This window comes from Amborella trichopoda, chromosome 13 (genome assembly GCF_054954075.1).
Source record: "Amborella trichopoda isolate Santa Cruz 75 chromosome 13, AtrichopodaSantaCruz75HAP2 v2.0, whole genome shotgun sequence".
In the NCBI taxonomy this organism is placed as follows: domain Eukaryota; kingdom Viridiplantae; phylum Streptophyta; class Magnoliopsida; order Amborellales; family Amborellaceae; genus Amborella; species Amborella trichopoda.
In genome coordinates this window covers 11879414-11900298 of record NC_142348.1, presented here as the reverse complement: position 1 = coordinate 11900298, position 20885 = coordinate 11879414, and the positions used below count along the sequence as shown (strand labels likewise).

At 33.0% G+C, this 20885-nt stretch overlaps 1 protein-coding gene and 1 long non-coding RNA gene across 4 annotated transcripts in view; one reads left to right on the top strand and one right to left on the bottom strand.

The window, feature by feature from the left end:
- The window catches only part of LOC110007064 (uncharacterized), a 46636-nt gene extending 29491 nt beyond the window's left edge, over positions 1–17145 (top strand). Inside the window, exons 2-3 of one of the 3 annotated variants that reach the window (XR_016047402.1) lie at positions 16259–16314; positions 16406–17145. This is a non-coding gene — a long non-coding RNA (uncharacterized LOC110007064). Of the gene's footprint in view, positions 1–16258 lie in introns of all 3 variants that reach the window. The other 2 variants (XR_016047395.1, XR_016047392.1) reach the window with 2 other exon arrangements.
- Positions 17146–18565: 1420 nt separating this feature from the next.
- Positions 18566–20027, bottom strand: LOC18432113 (LOB domain-containing protein 42). The gene is made up of 2 exons (XM_006842225.4): positions 19734–20027; positions 18566–19378 (listed from the first exon to the last, which is right to left on the bottom strand). The coding sequence occupies exons 1-2, from the start codon at positions 19921–19923 to the stop codon at positions 18720–18722; spliced, it is 849 nt and encodes a 282-aa protein (XP_006842288.1). The 5' UTR covers positions 19924–20027; the 3' UTR covers positions 18566–18719.
- Between the last annotated feature and the right edge of the window lie 858 nt (positions 20028–20885).

Below are 20885 nucleotides of genomic sequence, written 5' to 3'. Positions count from 1 at the left end.
TCTTTAAGGCACATTCAGATTCTCGAATGGAGTCCACAGCTAAATAATCGGTCGCAAAGTGGGTTATGGTAGGCCTGATTATCTCTTTTTTCTTAGAGCGTTCTCTAAACAGAAATAATATTTTAGAGTGGTTGTATATAAATCTCGACACCAACCTTGCTTCTTCTAGAGTCTCCTTCACAATTTTGATCTCACCGATCTCCTCTAACATAAGATCGATGTTGTGTGCATACTAGATGCTTCCTCTTCTCCATCAACTTGCTGCCCGCAGAAACATAAGCACGCGCATTGTCTGTAATAAACTGCACTACATACGTATCTCCTACTTCCTCCACTATCTGATCATATAGTCGTACGTAGAAATTTGCATCCTTCTTCGTTCCTGATACGTCTTTGCTAGACAAAAAAGCTATACCTTTTGGGGAATAGGCCAAGAAGTTTAAAAACTCCCTTTTGCTAACTTTATTCAACCAACCATCACTCATGAGAGTAATGCATGTCCTTGGCCAACTCTGTTTATATTCTTCAATCCACTTTGTAACTTCCTCCACCTCTTCATCTAATATTGGCCCACTGAGCTCATATGCTGTTGGGGGTTTTACCTCGGGCCCAGCTCTCTGGATTGCACTGACCATATGTGGAAAAAATGGGCTATTGGCTGCATCAAAGGGAATCCCTTTATCGTAGAACCATTTACCAACATATCTCCCCAACATGTTTCTTGTTCCTTTAACCATACTTTTTAGAGTCATCTGTTGTGACTTAGGCTTTGAGAGAAATGGGTCTATACGACCATGACCTGCAATACTGGCACTCCTAGATAAGTTAGGAATTATTTCTTCAACGTTTGATTCTTGTTGATACATATTGCCACCAACCCCTCCATATATATTTGAGCTGGGCCCACCATACATGCTCGACCTGGGCCCGCCATGCATGTCTAAGCTAGGTCCGCCATACATGTTTGAGCTAGACCCATCATGCATGTCTGAGCTAGACCCATTGGGCATTCTAAACCCACGTTTCCTCTGATATTGTTCATGTAAATTCATTCTTTTGGCCATGTCCAGGTCATTATTATATTGTTCTTCTAGGTCATTATTATATTGCTCTTCTGTATCATTCCTACTTGATGGCGTATATAAACTAGCTATCTCCTCATTCATCCTATGTTTGACAATTTTTTTACCTTTGTTAACATTAAGAAATGTCGTCATTTGTTTTTTGACATTACTAGGAACACTACTGCATGCAGAAACATCTCCTTTAACCCCTGCCAAGTGTTGCTTGAACCTATGTACCCTACTACTTATCACTCTTTGGCAGTAATTATAAATAATTTTGTTTTTTTGTTGGGATCAAGTCTGACCCCATGTTGCCATGCAAGGTCTTCTGCAGATCTTGAAATGATTCAACTATTTTATATATGTGAAAAGTTAAAAATTAACCTGACAGTTCAACAAGAAAAATAATCACCATGTGTAGTGATAATATGTTGGGGTATTTCACGTAGTTATATTTGTTGTTATTTGCTATTGCAAAATACTTCTATTGACAATAATATTTTCGTACATATCAATTACAAACATATAGGATAATATAATACAAAATGCAAGCTGCAAACATGGCTACAACTCAATTATCAAGAACATACATTTTTTGCATTAAAAAATTAATAATAAAATTGAAAAAATGCAGGATAATATAATTGTCATATATGCCACAATTTTTTTTAATTCACTTTAATTCCTCACGATAATACAATTTAACAACATGTATTTTTTGCGTTCAAAATTTTAAAAATTGAAAATACATTTTTAATGCAAAACTACATTAAAAATATAATACAGTTTTGCATTAGAATTTAGAAATATAATAACATGTATATTTTTTGCATAAATATTCTATCAACATGCAATTTTTTCAACAAAAATTTTAACAATAAAAATTAAAAATATGGTTTAATACCTCATAATAATCAAAACCTGGTCACTATTTTCACATCTTTTCGAAAAATCACAACTTTTAAAAAAAAATCGATCATGTACTAAAAAAAAAAACAAATAAAAACAATTCTTCACAAAGCCACCTAATATCAGTCATTCCAACTCAAAATGCATTAACAACAAATTAAAAAAATACAGCTTTGCATTAAAAATATAATAACATGCATTTTTTTGCATAAATAATCTATCAACATACAATTTTTTCAACATAAACTTTAACAATAAAAATTAAAAATATGGTTTAATACCTCATGATAATCAAAACCTTGTCACATCTTTCGGAAAATCATCATTTTTCAAAAAATTTGATCATGGATAAAAAAAAAAAATACAGCAAATTTCAAAAAATTCGATCATAGATTACAAAAAACAATTCGATCATGGATTACAAAAAAAAAACCACAAATTTTTAAAACAATCGATCATGGATATTAAAAAATTCGATCATGGATTACAAAAAATTCAATCATGGATTATGGATTACAAAAAATTCGATCATGGATTATGTATTACAAAAAATTCGATTATGGATTACAAAAATTTCGATCATGGATTACAAAAAATTCAATCATGGATTACAATAAATTCGATCATGGATTACAAAAAATTCGATTATGGATTATGGATTACAAAAAATTCGATTATGGATTACAAAAAATCCGATCATGGATTACAAAAAAGGTGATCATGGATTACAAAAAATTAGATCATGGATTACACAAAAAAAAAAAAAAAAAATTCAAAAAATTTGATCATGGATTACAAAAAAAAAACAATAAATTTATCATGGATTACAAAAAAAAAACAAAAAAAAAAAACAAAAAAAAAAACAAAAAAAAAAACCAAAAAACAAATTTTCAAAAAATTCGATCATGGATTACAAAAAAAAAAAAGAACAAAAAATTCGATCATGGATTACAAAAAAAAAAGAAAAACCAATTCGATCATGGATTACAAAAAATTCGATCATGGATTACAAAAAAAATTCGATCATGGATTACAAAAAAAATTCGATCGTGGATTACAAAAAAAAAAAAAAAATTATGTTCTTCACAAAGCCACCTTACATCAAGCCATTTTAACTCAAAAATCCACCTCCAAGCAAATAAATTACATCCAATTGAGTACAGTTTTTGATACACAACAATATAAGGAATCAAAACCCTAAATTATGAACACATTATCATCAATAAATCAAATCAAATCGATTAAATTGAGCAAAAAAAAAAAAAACGCAGTTTTTCACCGACAACAGTCATTGAATCTAAAAAATGAAACTCAAATTGAATAAATCAGATCAAATTGAATACATCTGATTATAAACAAGACTATAACGATTAAAAACCCTAGAAATCTAACGCATTATTTGTAATATATCGTGAACAAAAAATCGAAAGGCGGAAAAGGAAAAAAAAAACAGCAGAATTTTTTTTCACAGACATCACTGTTTTCATCTAAAAAATCAGGCTGTAATTGAGCAAATTAAATAAAATTGAATATGTTAAATGATAAAAGACACAATAAAGATTAAAAATCCTACAAATGTAATTCATTATTTTTAAAATATGCGGTGAAATTGATCATATGGTGGAAAAAAAAAAAAAACTCAAAGTTCTTACCTGGTTTCGTGAACCCGAGCCTTCAATCTCTAAATTACCCTGTTTTTCTCAAGAATTATCACAAATTCGTAGCAGAACTTTTTGATAAACAACTTTACGATCAAAATGCTTACAAATTGTCACAGATTCATGCGCTATTTGGCATGAAACACAAGGAAAGGCGGAAACCCTAAAAACGCAACTTTCATGATCCAAAAACACGAAATTTCTCCACCATTTAATCCATGAAAAGGCTAAAAAAAACTGCATAAAGCCTGCATATTCGATCATATGGCAAAAAAAACAAGAAAAATGATCAAAAAATGACAAATTTTTAAGAATCCCGTGAAGAACACTGTACAGCCCGTGTTCTTCATGGAACTCGCCGATTCCGTACAGTAAATCGGCGAGTCACTGTAAAGAATCGCCCGGTTCTCTCTGGAACAGGGCAATTCCGTGTAATTTGCCCGAATCGGCACATCCAGTGCCGATTCCCAAGTCGAACCGGGCGAGTCCGGTTCGACTCGGCGTTTTTTAAATCACTACTTTCAACCAAAAAAACGAATATGCAAATAATAGCCTTCCAATTGTTCCGCATTCACAAAAACCCAGGAATGGAAAACCACGGACTGAAGTGACTACTAAATGTTCACGAGAATGGAGCTGGGTCGTAATGGTAGTACCACCGTGACCCGGTTGAAGCTAAATGGCCTCCACTCCCATTAACTTAACGCAACGCATTTAAGGAGCTCTCTGGGTATTTGGAAATATATTTTCAGAAATATTTTTCAATGGAGATGATACATTTATAGTTTTTGGATCGAAATTTTGGGATTAAAAAGTATTCCTGCTTACAATTGTTTTCCTCATTTCAAGCCACAAATAAAGAAATCCACTTTATAAAATACAACTGATTTCGCACAAACATCCCCACGAATTAGAGAGAGAAACTATCTCAATTTTATATTTTAGAGAGATAAACTATTTCTAATTTTAGAGAAGGAAACTATCTAAAATTTTTAGAAAGAGAAATTATCTCAATACTTTTATACAAAGAAACTATTTCAAATTTTAAGTTTTAGAGAAAAAATATCCTAAAATTTTAGAGAGAGAAACTATATCAAATTATATATAGAGAGAGAGTAGTATCTAAAAAAATTTTAGAGAGAGAAACTATCTCAAAATTTTTAACGTGAAACTATTTCATATTTCAAGTTTTAGAAGAAAAAAGTATTTGAAAATTTTTAGATAAAAACTATCTCAAATTTTAAGTTTTAGTGTGATAAACTATCACACAATTTTTAGAGAGATAAATTATCTCAAATTTTAAGTTTTATAAAGGGAAATTACCTAAAAAATTTTAGGGAGGAAATCTATATCAAAAGTTTTGAAGAGAGAAACTATCTAAAATTTTAAATCTTAGAGAGAAAAACTATATCAAATTTTAATTTTTAGAGAGAGAAAATATCTGAAAATTTTTTAGGAAAAAAAACAATCTTAAATTTTTTAGAGAGAGAAACTATCTCAACTTTTAAGTTTTAGAGAGAAACAATCTCAAATTTTAACTTTTAGTTAAAGAAAGGACCTGGAAATTTTAAAGAAGACAAACTATATAAAACTATTCATAGAAATAGATTATCTCAAATTTTAAGTTTTAGAGAGAAACAATCTCGAAGTTTTTAGAGAGATAAACTATCTCAAATTTTAAATGTTAGAAAAAGAAAGTACTTGAAAATATTTAGAGATAATTTATCGCAACATTTTTAAATAAATAAGCTATCTCAAATTCTAAATCTTAGAGAGAGAGAGAAACAACGTCAAATTTGTTAGAGATAAATTATCTCAAAATATTTAGAGCAAGAAATTATCTAGAATTTTAAGCTCTAGAGAGAGTAATGAAAGTTTTTAGAGAGAGAAACTATCTCAAAATTTTTAGAGAGATACTATTTCAAAATATTTATAGAGAGAGAGAAAAATTATTTCAAAAACTTTTTAGAGAGAGAAACTATATCAAAAATTTTAAAGAGAGAAACTATCTCAAATTTTAAATTTTAGAGAGAAATTATCCTCAAATTTTAGATAGAGAAACTATATCAAATTTTAAAGAGAGAAACTATCTCAAATTTTAATTTTTAGAGAGCAAATACCTACAAATTTTTTTAGAGAGAAAATATCTCAAAATTTTAGAGGAAAGTATATCAAAATGTTCAAAGAGAAACTATATGAAATTTAAGTCTTAGAGAGAAAAAGTAATTGAAAATTTTTAGAGAGAAAAACTATATCTAAATTTTAAAGAGAGAAATTATATCAAATTTTAAGTTTTATAGAGATAAATTATCTTAAAGTTTTAGAAAGAGAGAGAGAAACTATATCACATTTTAGATAAAGAAACTACTTAAATTTTTTTAGAGAGAGAAACTATCTCATATTTTAAATTTAGAGAGAAAAGTATTTTAAAATGTTAGAGAGACAAATTATATCAAATTTTAGAGAAAGTATTATCTCTCTAAAATTGTTAAGTTTTAGGGAGAAAGAATATCTTAAAATTTTAGACAAAAAAACTACGTCAAATTTTAGAGAGAGAAACTACTTGAAAAACTTTTAGAGAAATGATTTCAAATTTTTTAAAAAGAGAAACTATCACAATTTTAATGAAAAAAATGACATTATAATGAATAATATAATAAAAATATTTAACGAAAAAAAGTAAAACAAAAAAATCCATGAAAATGTTATGCATCCATGTACCATCCAAACCGTCGAAATCTAATTTATAGAAAATACTTTTCTTGAAATATATTTCAAAAAAAATAGATATTTCCAAATAATCTATTTTCATGAATCCAAACGGCCGTACAAATCTGACTTTCCAAAATTAGTAGGGCCCCTATTCCCACTTATCTACCTAAAATGAACTTAGACTAAGTTGCAAGTCATCAAGTACTAATCAATTAAGCCCGAACTCTTTTCCAAAAAAATAAAGTCATATGCATGTTTTTCATAGCCGTTTCCTAACAAATTAGTTCCAAGGGAATCATACGAAACCGAAACGCACAAACCCAAAGTATGATTTCTTCACCTACTTCCAAACAAATTATTTTCACACGTTTTCCTTTATAACATTTTGACTTGTTAGAATTATCAATACATATCATTATACGCATTCAACCAAAAGCCATGTAATTTCTACAATGCCAGCTATTATTCTTAGTTGACTCAACATGCCTAATTAGGGATGGTGGCTAGAGGAGTCATTGAGGATCACCACAATAAATTCTTTTAAAATGTTTGCAGTCGGTATATAAAGTTCGAAATCACGACCAGCACTGCCTTTCTAAATGGCCAAGTTGTAAAGAAATCATTAGGCTCAGCGTGTGCCCCTGTATCAAGGTCTGACCTTTAACAAGAGGGGCTACATATAACTATATAAATTATTGAGTGATTTATATAGGGACCCTGAATTTTTTTTTTAAATATTTTATTTATTGGCAAAAACTACAAAGAAAGTTGGTCAACTAACTTTTTTTTATCTTTTTCAAAATTGTCTTTCGTCCTAAGGAATGAATCCTTGATGCAAATAATATTAGGGTTATTTTAATTTTTTATTGTTCTTTTGTGCGCATATTTGTGGGCATTGAGCTTGTATGTGAGTTGATATTTATGGATTTGAGTTAATTAGTTATTGATTGATTTGGGTTACTTAGTTTGGAATATACATAGATAAGGTTAAATCAGGGGAGCTAGTTTAGGAATGTAAAAGGATAAGGTTAAATAAAAAGTAGTTTTTAGGCTTTGGATAAAAGGGATGGTAGGTGAGGTTAAGGGAAGAGAGAGAAAATAGGGGAGAAGAGATAAAATAAAGAGAGTTTTTTTGTTAATGTTTATCTTAGTTTTTCTCCCTTCATTGTAAAAACAAAATGTGGATGAGTTAATAAAATTTGGTCTCATGAAGAGATTATTTTAGGGTTATTTTAGGGTGGATTTCCTTGCGGACCTTGAGAGAGGGTATATTCTTAGGTGAATTCCCTTGCAAACCTTTAGAGATGATATATTCTCTTAGCTTTTTATTTTTATTTTTTTTGGTTTTATTTTTTTACATCAATTGGTTTTAGGGTGGATTCTCAAGGTCTGCAAGGAATCCACCATAAAAATAATCTCTTCATATGACCAAATTTTATTAACTCATCCACCTTTTTTTTTTACCATGAAGGGAAATCTCCTTTTAAATAGACTAAAATAAGATAAACATTAACAACAAAAACTCTCTTTACACTTTTCCTATTTTATCTCTTCTTCCCTATTTTATTTTATCTCTACTTCCCTATTTAACCTTATGTATTATGTATTTATATTCCAAACTAAGTAACCCAAATCATTCAATAACTAATAAATCCAAATCCATAAATATCAACTCACACTTAAACTCAATGCCCACAAATATCCCTACGCACCTCCTCTCCTATTCTTGAAGAGATAAACTAAAGAATAATAAAAACTTAAAATAACCCTAATATTATTTGCATCATTTTCCCCGGGTTGGGAGAAGCTCGACCTCAAGCTCAAAAGTTGGTGATGAAGTCCAACCATGAGCCTCGATACTTTTTCTTTATGACTAATGCCTGCAACTATGTTCCAAAAGTAATTCTTGGTTCCAAGAATAATTGTTGAATACGAGCGTGAGCTGATTATTCCTAACCAAGAATGGGTACAGCTCCAAAAAACACCAAGTTCAATCGATGAACACGCTTGACCATGAAATTTTGGGAAATCGATTTTAATGTCAAAATTTCGTGGTCGTTCTATAAGACGTGGCGGATCTGGCTTCTCTATAGAACACGGCAGATCTGGCTTGTACATTTCTTCAATATGCTTGAAATCAACACCCTAGATTTGTCGTGGAATTATTGGTCCAAAATGAATGTGGTTGTGAGTACCTTCTTCACGAGGAAGATTGTTCTCCAACCGCTGCAACCTCTGATTCATCTCACGTACTTCAATTCGAAAATCCTTTAGGGTTTTAGTAAAATTTTCTACCCAACGATAATCCATAGCAGGAGTAGGATTAGCTTGATTGCTTAGATCTAACTTGCTAGCTTGATTGATTAGATCTAACTTGCTCTCAGGATCTAACTTCTCGCTCTCAGTATCTGACTTGCTCTGATACCAATTGATATAAAAAAATAAAACCAGAAAAAAATAATAATAAAAGGTTGAGAGAATATATTATTTCTCAAGCTCTGAGAGGGAATCCACCTCAAAATAATCTCTTCACGAGACCAAATTTTATTAACTCGTCCCATTTTTTTTTTTTTTTAATAATGAAGAGAAATATCTTTTTAAATAGACTAAAAAATAAGATAAACATTAACAAAAAAAACTATCTCTACACATTTCCTATTTTATCTCTTCTTCCCTATTTTCTCTCTCTTCTCTTAACCTCACGTACCATCCCTTTTATCCAAAGCCTAAAAACTACTTTTTATTTAACCTTATCCTTTTACATTCCTAAACTAGCTCCCCTAATTTAACCTTATCTATTTATATTCCAAATTAACTAACTCAAATCAATCAATAACTAATTAACCCAAATCCATAAATATCAACTTACACACAAACTCAATACCCACAAATATCCATGCGCACCTCTTCTTCAATTCTTGAAGAGATAAACTAAAGAATAATAAAAAAAATTAAAATAACCCTAATATTATTTGCATCAATCTATAGTCCGAATTCTATTTTTTTTTTTTTTTTTAGTTTTTTTCATTAGTAGACAAGTGCCCCAAGCTTTGGGGTACTTACAAAAATCTATATAAAAAAATTATTCTCCGGCTGTCCTAGGATTCAAGGGCAATTTTGAAAAAAAAAGAATAGATTGACCAACTTTCTTTGTAATTTTCACCTATAACTCGAGCATTTTGTATTTTAGGAAAAATTTTAGAGTTCCTACGTAAATCATGTTGGATTGGGTACTATCCAAAATCACTGACATAAGAAAATCTCTTGTTATGTGGGATTGAGATATTATTATATTTTATAAAAGTGAGATATTGCGGTGGATATATCTCTTGGTTTTGAGATATATGTAATATCTATATGAAGTTTTCTATTTAGTATAGATTCCTAATCTTATATATATAGAATAAAAGTACAGAGAACTCGTGTGCCCTGTTTGGGTAACCAGATGGGAATGGTGGTTCCTTTAAAGAGAGGGGGGCAAGGCCTCCTGGGCATAAGAAGCAAGGTTTCCTCTTAGAGATAAGAGAGCTTCCTATGAATGGGTTTCTCTTAGAGAGAAGAGAGAGTTTTCTTTTAGAGAGAAAGGTTTCCTCTTAGAGAGAAGAGAGAGTTTCATCTTAGAAAGAACAGAGCTTCTTAGCGATAGAAACATTGCGATGGTGTTTCTTGTAGACTCGTGGAAATTGAAAGGTTTGTTTTAGATATTGAAAAGCTTGCTTCTTGTAGAGAAACGGTTTCTATAGAGATTTTGGATTGTTTCCTTTTTAGTTAGAGAGAAAGTCAATTTTTTGTTGCTCTCGCATCTCTATCTAGTGTTGTCGGCAATGGTTACCAGAAGTAAAGAGGAAGAGAGAGTAGTTTAAAATGGTTTGTTCGACTTGAATTTTTGTCGAAGTTTAGAGAGGTAACTCTTTGTTCCAAAATCTTTGATGTAACTTTGATTAGTATTGTGGATTTCAATATGTCATGCCTATGGATGTAGCCTTTCTGGGGTGAACCACGTAAATATTAGTGTTATTGTGTATATGTTTCATGCTTTATTTCTCGTACTTTATTTGCCAAAAAATCAACCCGTCGGGTTTAGAGCTTCCACATACAACAAATCACTCAAATTTTTTGTGAGGCTAGAGAAAATTCAAGGATACAGTTTAATAAGTAAGTGGATTCATCAATATCTATTTATGTGTGTCCCCTCTCCCGTATACATCTCATAGATGGATTTAGGATCTAATTTGAGATGTTGTTAATCTTAACAATGGAAAACTAAATTTATAAATTAAGAACAATATTGTATATTTTTTAACACCTTTTTTAGGTGGACCAAATCTTTTTTTGCCGTCCATCATAAAAATGGATGTTTAATGTGCCGGGAGCGGTATGTAGCAATTGAATTCCTTTTTCCAATTTAACGTACCATTGATACCAGCCATAAAAATTTAAAGAACACTCCAGAACTAGTGTTATAAAGATAGGACCGGTCATAAACCCGATGAGAGTTTGATCGAAACTAATTTGACTACATTTTAAAAATCTTAAGAAAATATCATGAATTATAAGTTTAAGAATATGTAATATACTAGAAAAAACTTGTCCAATTTACTTGGCCCGTTGAATGGGTAGAAATTGGTAGGCCAAATAGGTCAAGTACTAGTCTTGACTGGTTCTTAACCAAACGTAATTTTTATCTAGACTAGACCGGTCAAGACACAAGTCAACAGTGAAATTAGATTATTAGTTTTGTCCAATCTTGATAACTATGCTCGAAACAATGTAATATACTACGGTTTGGTCCAATCTTGATAACTATGCTCGAAAAAATGTAATATACTAAGGTTGAACCGGACTGACACAAAAGATTGGTAGATGGATTCGGTCCATTCAAGGCCACAATTAAATTGGTTGGATTGAAAAATTTTAAAATGAAAAATAAAAATATCATATATATTAAGGATTTCCCAACTTTAACCTAGCCATCGAAAACTAGGTCCAACCTACCAAAACCAATCAAATGCTACTAGGATTTGGTCTTGCCCGCAACTCGAGGCATTTAACAAATCCAAAAATAAAAAATAAAACAAAAAAATATATATGTTTTACAAAAAATATCTTACATGATTTAGATGTATTTAGCAAAGATTGGGTGAGTGTTTTTTTCAATAATGATATTTTTTATATATATTTTTTTAAAAAAAAATATCCCAAATATAAATTAGGTTTTTTAAAATCTATGTTTTCTCTACTTTTTTTTACTTGTTTCAGCTTTTTATAGGTGCTTTAGGTTTGAATTTACTTTTAAGCTATATTTTCTATTCTATTTCAAAAAAATTCTTAGTTTTTAAAAAATTTGTTGGGCCCTTTTAGCCTTTTGTTGGACTTTGACCAATCTTCACAAAACCGGCCAGTTTGAACCGAAACCGCCAGGGTTTCGACTCCAGTTAGGGCTGGTTTTGGGGTACCACTGGTTAGATGTTCTCTCAGAAAAAAATGGGCACAAAAAACCAACCAGTTAGACCTCAAACTAGCGGTTTTTATGCCAAACCAGCCGGTTTCTGCTAACCATACTGGTTAACAGCTATAACGGGCGATATATCAAAAATAACAGTCGTTTCGTAAATAACCAGTGTTATTTGATACAGGGTCTGTTATATTTAACATAACCCATGAATCAGCTTTTGCAGCTTTTTTTTATTCCATTTTCTAGCGTTTTTTGTTTTTGTCGGTGAATTATTGCTGTTATACACCATAAATTGTCTATAAATCATTTATTCTTGAATAAAAAATCAAAAAATAATTAGCTTTTGGAGAATTGAAATGGATTTTTTAAGCCTTGAAATTTCTGCCATTTTCTCAATACCAGCTTCAATACTGTATGGATCTTCACGAAATTGAAGGGCCTTGAATCATTATTGAGGCCTTAACCGCTTTCATATTTCAATTTGTCCAAAAAGATGAAGATTGGAGGTTGATTTCGGCCTAAAATGTTGTTGCTTGAAGAACCGTATTCGATCCAAAAAAACTGATTTCTGATCGATCTATTGATCGTTTTTTTATCGAATTGAGCAATTCATTTTGATCATCAAGGCTTCATCTATCAAATAAAGTAGGTATGTTGATTTATTATTAAGTAATTTTTTTTATATGGATTATTTTTGCTGCGTTTTTGTCTTGAAAATCTCATGAAGTGAAATTTTCGCCATTTTTTGAAAAACAATCTCAATAGTTAATGGATCCTCATGAAATTTGGGGCATTTGAATTGCAAGGGACGTATCTAGCATATCTCCATGTCAATTTGTTCAAAAACAATAAGATTGGGGTGTTGATTTTTACTCTAATATTTATGTATTCTTAATGGTTTTGGCTCGATTGTAGGGTTTCTTAAAAAAAAAATTTCATTTCAATAAAATTACATTTTTTATAAAAACAGCGGTGCAGTAGTAGCGTAGCGGCCGCTCGAACCTTGCTTTGCAAGTAGCGGTTAGGCGGCTACAAAGCGGACTAATTCCCTGCTTCTTTTTCCGTCTTTTATATTTTTTTTTATGAATATGAGAAATATATATATATATATATATATATATATATATATCCTTTTATTTAATGTTATATATTTTTGGTGAGCTTGTTGGATTGTTTTTAATGTTATATTATTTTATAAAAATATGTTTTTTGTGAAGAATATGAGAAAAAGAATATGTTTTTTTTGTATGGAGCATAACTCAAATGGAAAGCGTGATATACAAATCATGTCTTATCAGTTTTAGTGGAGTGGGTTAACTGAGATTTGGCAGTCTATTTCGTTTCAGAATTACAACGACGCTTACCTTTTCCATAGTTTTTATTGAGGCATGAAAACAATGTTGGAATTCTTTTTGAACGCTTTGGTTTTGATACTAGAGGCCAGGGAGATAAGAATATCAAGAAGTGATTAGGAGATTGAGCAAGGTGATGTTCAGTGATTTTGACTAACCACCAGACAATGTTGTTTGCATTTAGTTTTATATTGCTTTACTGTATATAACTCGTGTTGTTTGCAGTTAGTTTTATATTGCTTTACTGTATATAACTCGTGTGATGGAATGTAACCCCCTCACACATGTTAGAACTTCGAGTTTTGTCATTTAAATCATCAAAATAAGGTGCACCACCAAATTTATAATAAGCTTAAAATCTATTTTTATATCTAATTATAAAATTTTAGGCTTCAAAAATGGTTCAAATCAAGTACATTTATAATCACATAAAAATATTAAAAATAAACCGTCCAGATAATGTGTTACAAGATGCATTCTTATTGGAACTCGAAATATTTTTTTCCATATTCATACATCTCAACATCTTTCTAATTTCAAATCAACTTTTTATAATGAATTTTTTATGTGCATTTTAATTCTACATTTTAAAGTTGCAATCTTATATAATTCTTTTTTCATGTTAAAACCCAAACTTGAATTGAATTATGAAAAGAGGGATGGATCGATTTGTAAGGCTTTATTTAGTTTTTGGGTTATCGCGAATGCAAAGAGCACCTTGTATGGGTAAAATATTGAATAAAAAATATCCCAAATAAATAATTTTTTTTAATAAACTTCTAGATTTAAGAAAATTTACAAGAAAATAATAAGATGAGGAAGAGAAATGTGGTGTGATAGTATGGCATAAAAGTGACTGGTAAGAGAAGAGTTCGATGTACTTTTTGTAACAAAGAAATGGGTGGTGGTGTTTATATCCTAAAAGAGCATCTTGCTTGGGTAAAAGGTAATGTCACCGATTGTAAAGATGTGCCACGGGCAGTAAAATAACAAATATTAAATTAATTATTGATGGAAAAAGAAAAAATTTGCAGAGAGAAAAGAATGCGGAGGAGGTAAGAAGGGGTACGAAAGTCCAATAGATGAGGGTAAGGACCAAGAAGCAGAGCTCGAAGCACAAATGTAAAGAGCTATGATTGCCAGCCTCCAAGAGATAAATTATAGATAAATGAAAATTAAATAGATCTATGGGAGAAAGGATGGTGCATCCGGTAGTTGTCAGCCTCAACAACCTGTAGTACCAAGTAGGTGAGGATGCGGGCCTTCATTGCTTAGGTCCACATCTAATAGATTGAGACGTAATTTCTCTAGTCGACCATCTTCTTATAGTTGGCTATTTACTACTCACCGATATGAACCCATAAATGTGCTACCAATAACCTACGAATCTTCTGGACTTGATCCCCACAAGCCACAATAACATAAAAAAAAACTAAAATTTTCGTCAATAGGTATTAATAGAAAAGGTGAAAAAGATGATTAGCATGTTCTGGTATGCTAATATACTGTCATTTAATTATGCGAACTCAGACTTCTACCCACAAATGCAATCTTCTATAGTTGAGGTAAGGTCGGGTGTTAGAGGCCCAACTGCGAAGGAGCTTGCATGGCCATGTTTAGAAGCTGACGTTCATAATGTAGATAAATATATTGTGCAGTTCAAGGTCTGTTGGCCAGGTCCAGGAGTGACCATCATGACAGACGGTTGGAAGGACAAGTCTCATAAGCATCTTGTCAATTTTTTAATAGGTTGCCGTAGAGACATTGTTTACCACTCTAGCATTGACTTATTAAGAAAGAAACATACTAGAAGACTAATATGCGCACACTTGGACAATATTGTAGATGAGTTTGGGCCAAAAATATGGTCCAAGTAGTGACTGACAATGCTGCGAACTACAGAAAAGCATGCTTGTTGCTAATGGGTAGAAGACCCAATCTTTATTGGACTCACTGTGATGCCCATTATATTAATTTGATGCTTAAAAAAATAGGGAAGTTGGAGATGGTTAAAATTTGTATTTTGAAGTGCAAGTTAATTATAAGATTCATATACAATCACATGTATCTTCATGCTTTGATGAGAGAACATTGCATGCGAGATATTGGCAGGGAGTTCACCATAGTGTTCCTTACTATACAATCAAGATTGGATAACAAGGTAGGATTCAGGTCAATGATATGCTCTAACAAGTGGCAGACTGATAGGGCAGTAAGAGTCAACATGGAAGGTAGGTTGAAATCATCCTTGTCGATCGGAGGTTCTATAGCTCGATGCAACTATGTTGTTTCTATAACTGAACCTTTAGTACTAGTGTTGAAGTTAGTTGACTCTGATGATAAACCCACAATGGGGTTTTTGTTCGATGCAATGAGATGCGCAAGGGAAACTATATTTCATAATAATATATGGATTGATGAGATATTGGAAAGCGTTGATCATAGGTGGAGAGACCAACTGCATCAGGATATCCATACGACAAGTAATTTATGATTCATCATCGCAATTCATGATTCATTCTCAACTCTAATAAAATTTACCGTAATTAATAATATAACAAACCATGTGCAGGGTTATTTTTTAATCCATAAAATTTGTGCTTCAATGTCATCTTAGATGATGCAAATATCATGGAGGGGGTGAAAAACTGCATCTACAAGCTTGAGCCTAAACTTGAAACTCATATGAAGTGTATGCAACAGGTAAACTTTAATCAAAACGTGTCTGTAATAAAATTTCAATTCAGAATAATGAATTGAATTTCTAGATTTGTACTAATTTCTTGTAGACGCATTTTGTTATTTGTAGCTTATCATGTACATAGAAAAAAATGGGGAATTTGCATACAACAATGCCAAAAAAGCAGCTGAAAAATTGCACCCAGGTTAGCTTTAATTTAAAATTTACAATAGTATAGTACAATACTATTTGTGGGTTTTTTAAATCAATTTATTTTCTATTGTTAAGTATTTCTATGTTTGTCAGTGTTAACACAATGGTAGACGATGTACAGAATTCAATCAAAGCAATTACAAAATATTGCAGTTAGAGTTTTGAGTCAAACATGTGCTTCCTCGGAATGTGAAAGAAACTGACATACATTTCAGTGGATACACACCCCAAGGCAGAATAGGTTAAAGACTCGGACATTGCACAACTTGGTGTACGTTTATTACGACTTAAAATTGAGAGAGAGACACATAAAGAGGACCCCCACAAACTATATGCTGATCAACCTTGATTACATCTTCCAGAGGGATCTTACCGATGAGTGGGTATCACAAAAGACCCCACTACTAGACCATGATTTCTTTAGTGCGGCAGTTGTCGATATGGATGATAATACGGATGTTGCAGCACCTAATGAAGGAGACATTGCAGTGTACATGCATACCGACTATGACGATTATACACATGATGAAGATGATGTACAGGATGACGAGGAGACAGATGGGACAATGGAAAACGCCTGGCGAGGAGGTCCAGTGTCCAGGAATGTGAAGGGGTACAACATAATGTGGTGCCCAATAATCATGAAGATTCAATGAGATTGGCTCGAGAGGAAGTCCAAGCATCAAGACGTAGCAGTTACTCGACAAAAGAAAGACGACGCCGTAGTCGCCACTGTAACCTGGTTATTCATGATGATGACAATATTGACGTTGTTGAAGGCCATAACACAGAACAAGGTGGGGGTAGCACAGAACAAGGTGGGGGTAACATAGAACAAGGTAAGGGAGAGCACGAAGGCTGGACGAGTCTATGAGACTTTGGCGAAGTGGGTACCACGGGAAATGTTCCTGGCTGGTGAGAGGGCACAACTGCGATATTACAGACTCCACCGGGCCTCACTCAGATTTTTCATCCCGTAAACCCTGATAGTGAAACACAACAGTACCATGATCCCGCTCGTCACTCTCATTACTACTAGCCATTGTTAGTTGGACTTTGTAACTTCATCAATTGCATTAATGTCAAATTATAAATTGTTTTACATATCTCCATAGTATTCAAATATTAATTTATATAAAAAGTTGTTTCAATGTTTTTTTTTTTTTGTAAGATAAGTATAAGTAATATGATAGTATACACTTAATCTAAGTTTTCTTATTTTTTTTAAATTTTTTATTTTACTTTTTTGGAGGTTTTTTACCCTTCTTTTTTTTTTTTTTAAAAAAATCTACTTGACTGATTGGTCCAGTTCAAAACGTTCCAACCCCAGATTAACCTTCTAGTTCGATTTTGCGAACACTAGACTTACTCTAACCCCAGATTAACCTTCCAATTCGATTTTGCGAACACTGGACTTACTGAGTAACTCAGCTCACCTCGTAACTCAGCTCACCTCGGTGAGGGGCGAGTCCTAGCCTACTAGTTTTGTCTGTTTCATAACAGTCATTATAAGGGTCATGTACTACCAAAGGGTTAACAAAATTGTGTTCATCTACGAGATTAAGTCAAGATTTAAGCCGTTAATGCATTTTCCGTTTTCCAAATTTCACCTCTCAATTTAGCCTGAGAAAAGTTAATTTGAGAACAGTAAAACACCCCAAAATTCACGGAATGATTATGTGCATTGGGAAGGGAAACCACCGAGAAGTTACGCCCCAAAAAAAGACCTCTTTTCCTGAATTTACGCACCACTCATAATAAACACCCACTTTTCTCTCAATCCAAAAACAAAACTCACACCTTTTCCCTCTCACAAGTCCAAAAACAAGAACTGAAAACGAGTCTCCTTCAATTACGCACCCCACCGACAATCTCTCCCTCTCACATATTACCAGTCAAAACTCACCAATACAAACTCTCAACACAACATTCAAATTAACAAAATTTTCCCTCTCATCCAATGACTTAAAATGTAAAATTAAGGTACACCTCAAAAATCGGTCGTAAAAATGTTTTGATGTTAAAAAACCCTTTAATTGACGGAGATTTAATTGATGGAGATGTAAGTACATGAAAAAAAAAAAAAAAGAATTATAGACCCTTACAATACCTTCCATTTTTTAGATTTTCAAGCGTTTACATATCTATTTGATTTGAACTATTTTTAGAGGTTAAGATTTTACACTTAGAAATAAAAATAGATTCGCAAACAATCCTAAAAATACTTTACGCCAAAATTATATTTATAATAAAATTTCTAGTTGTACCTTAAGTGATTGTTTAAGGTTGCAACCCTTATTCGCAGATGGCTAACTCATTCAGCAGCTTTTAAAAGTACAATAAATTAAGAATAATAATGAGTATGAGTTACAACCCTCCGCGTTACGAAACCTCAGCTTCCGCTTCCATTGGTTGAATTCGCGTATTTATGACTTCGCTATAATTATTAGATTCTCACCCCAAATAAAAGGACTAAAGAATCCAAATGAAATCTTCTTCACTATCACCGTACAAAGAGAAACTGGACAGCTATAAATATGTCCTGTATTAATTTTATGAAATTAAGTAATTAAACAACACTTAAAACAAGTTTTGTACATGTTTATTCTCATTACAAAGAAAAACCAAATCCTAACACACCGCCAAAACTGATCGGCTCACGAGTCGAGCCACGGCTCAAAGGCCAAGAGTCACATCCGACACGGGCTCGGACGAATGATGCCGTTCGACTCGAGTTCTAGGGGCCGGCTCGAAACCCAGCGTCAACTCCAGCCCGATCTCTTCGACTCGCGAGTCAGGATCGGTTTCAGAGTCAGCTCGACGAGCCAAAGAAACCTCTACCGTCTCGGCGGAGAACGCACTATCATCACCCTCAGCCGTGGGCTCGGACTGACTCGACGAATCACTATCGACTCCGTTGAAGCCACCTGGATAGCACCGGCGCCACCTGAGATTGCAGACCTGAGCCAACTCATTGTCCGTCGGTTCTGGGACAGGCTCGGCCTCGAGTTTCGGCTTCGGCTTAGAAGCCGACCGCTTAAACCGGCTCCGAGACTTCACTTTGTGGAGATCGGCGCAAGCCGCCGAGTTTGTGTTGGTGTTTTCTTCTTTGGATACATGTCTAATGTCGTAGGGTTTTGAGGAGAGAGGGGCAATGGCTGGGCCCTGATTGGCGGCGGCTTCGGTGGAGATTTGGACGATCGGCGCGCCTTTTAACACGGCTTCAACAGCGGCTTGGCAGAGCTGCCAGCTGCCGGACCACAGGAGGCCCACGGAGCCGTAGATGGGGTTTACTATGCGCCCACAGGCTTCATACAGCAGAGATCGGAAGATAGCTGAAAACCAGTAAAAATCATGATTACAATCTCCATGTACAAAAACAAATCAATTTTTAATTAGAGAAATGGATTACTTTTCATTAAATCAGACATATATTTTCATTCAATCATACAAAACCAGAAGAGAGATGTATTTTCATTCAATCATACAACACCAGAAGAGAGAAATATTTTCATTTCAATCACATAGAAATGACAAGTGGTTGAAGTATTAGAAACCAGAAGTGAAAGAGAAAATCCAGTAGAGAGAAATATGGTTCTTTCCCATTAAAGCATAAAACCCCAAAAGAGAGGAGACTGGGCTTTTCCTAGAGAGAGAAAGAGGGAGGGAGTTTAAGGATTTGAAAAATACCAGGGCGAAGATGATCAGGCCCGGCATTGATGAGATTCATGAGTCCAGCACGGCCATAGAACTTGGCAAGGAACACAGTGGCGTTGGCCTGAGACTCAGGGTTCTTAATCCATTGAAGACATGGCCTTATACTGCAGTTCTCACTGCACCCCTTCCGAAGAACCCTACAACCATTACAACTCATTCTCATGGTGACTACTCCAGCTAGAGAGAGAAACAAAAAATGGTTAAAGGTATCAATGGCAGAGAACAAAAAATGTAGAGAGAGAAAGGGGGGTTTCAGTTTTTGGGTCTGGGTTGGTAGAGAGAGAGATGGGGTATTTAAGTGACGGATGAGACCATGGATTTGTAGAGAGAGAAAGAGAGAGGGGAGGCGGGCAGCCAGTGGTTTCGAGTGAGACCCTAGAAATGGGAAGGAGTATTTAACTTGATGGGCAAATGAGACCCCCACAAAATTCTTTAAAGACGAGAGTGCCCTTATTTTCTATTCTACCGTCTTTGATGAGTTGTTGAATAAAAGTATGGGGTTTTTATGCCAGCTGATTCACACTTTACGTGTTTGCTCCGCATGAATTTTAGATCTAAAACTTCGGAGATGGGTAACTTTAATATATGAAAATGTAAATTTTAAATTTAAAAATAGGTGATTTGATGTATGTTAGCTAATCTCAAATACTTAGGATAAGATTCTTGCTGAGTGATAAGATTTGAATTTTATCTTTAGATATTTCACAATTATTATTTTAAAAAAAATATTATTTTAGAATTATTCCTCTAACCTAATATAACTTCTAATTTTGGTTGATTTTGGTGACATATTAAGTTATCGACTCGAAAAATTTTGACCTGAAATTCATATCTAAAATGAATTTAGGACAAGGACGACACTTAAGATACAAATGTTGTTGGGCAGTGATTTCATGCAACAACGGTTGTAAGGCTAAAGACGCTCCTAATGTTAATTATTTATCAATTTGGAGCGTTTTTTTATTATTTTCTCCTTAGGGTTTCGCTTTTGATGAACTTCTTGTTAAAAGGAGGAACATAAAATATTCCTTTTTAATAATTTCCTCTTTTTTTTCTATAGTTCCACACGTGTAATGTAGAACATCGTGGCCACACCTATGAAGCACTTTTATAATAGTAACAAGC

Bases quoted from the DNA above. Each gene is read 5' to 3' on its own strand.
- LOC18432113 (XM_006842225.4), bottom strand. From the start codon at position 19,923: ATGAGAATGAGTTGTAATGGTTGTAGGGTTCTTCGGAAGGGGTGCAGT. The intron at 19,379-19,733 runs GTATTTTTCAAA...ACTGGTTTTCAG, and splicing joins GCCTGATCATCTTCGCCCTG to CTATCTTCCGATCTCTGCTG.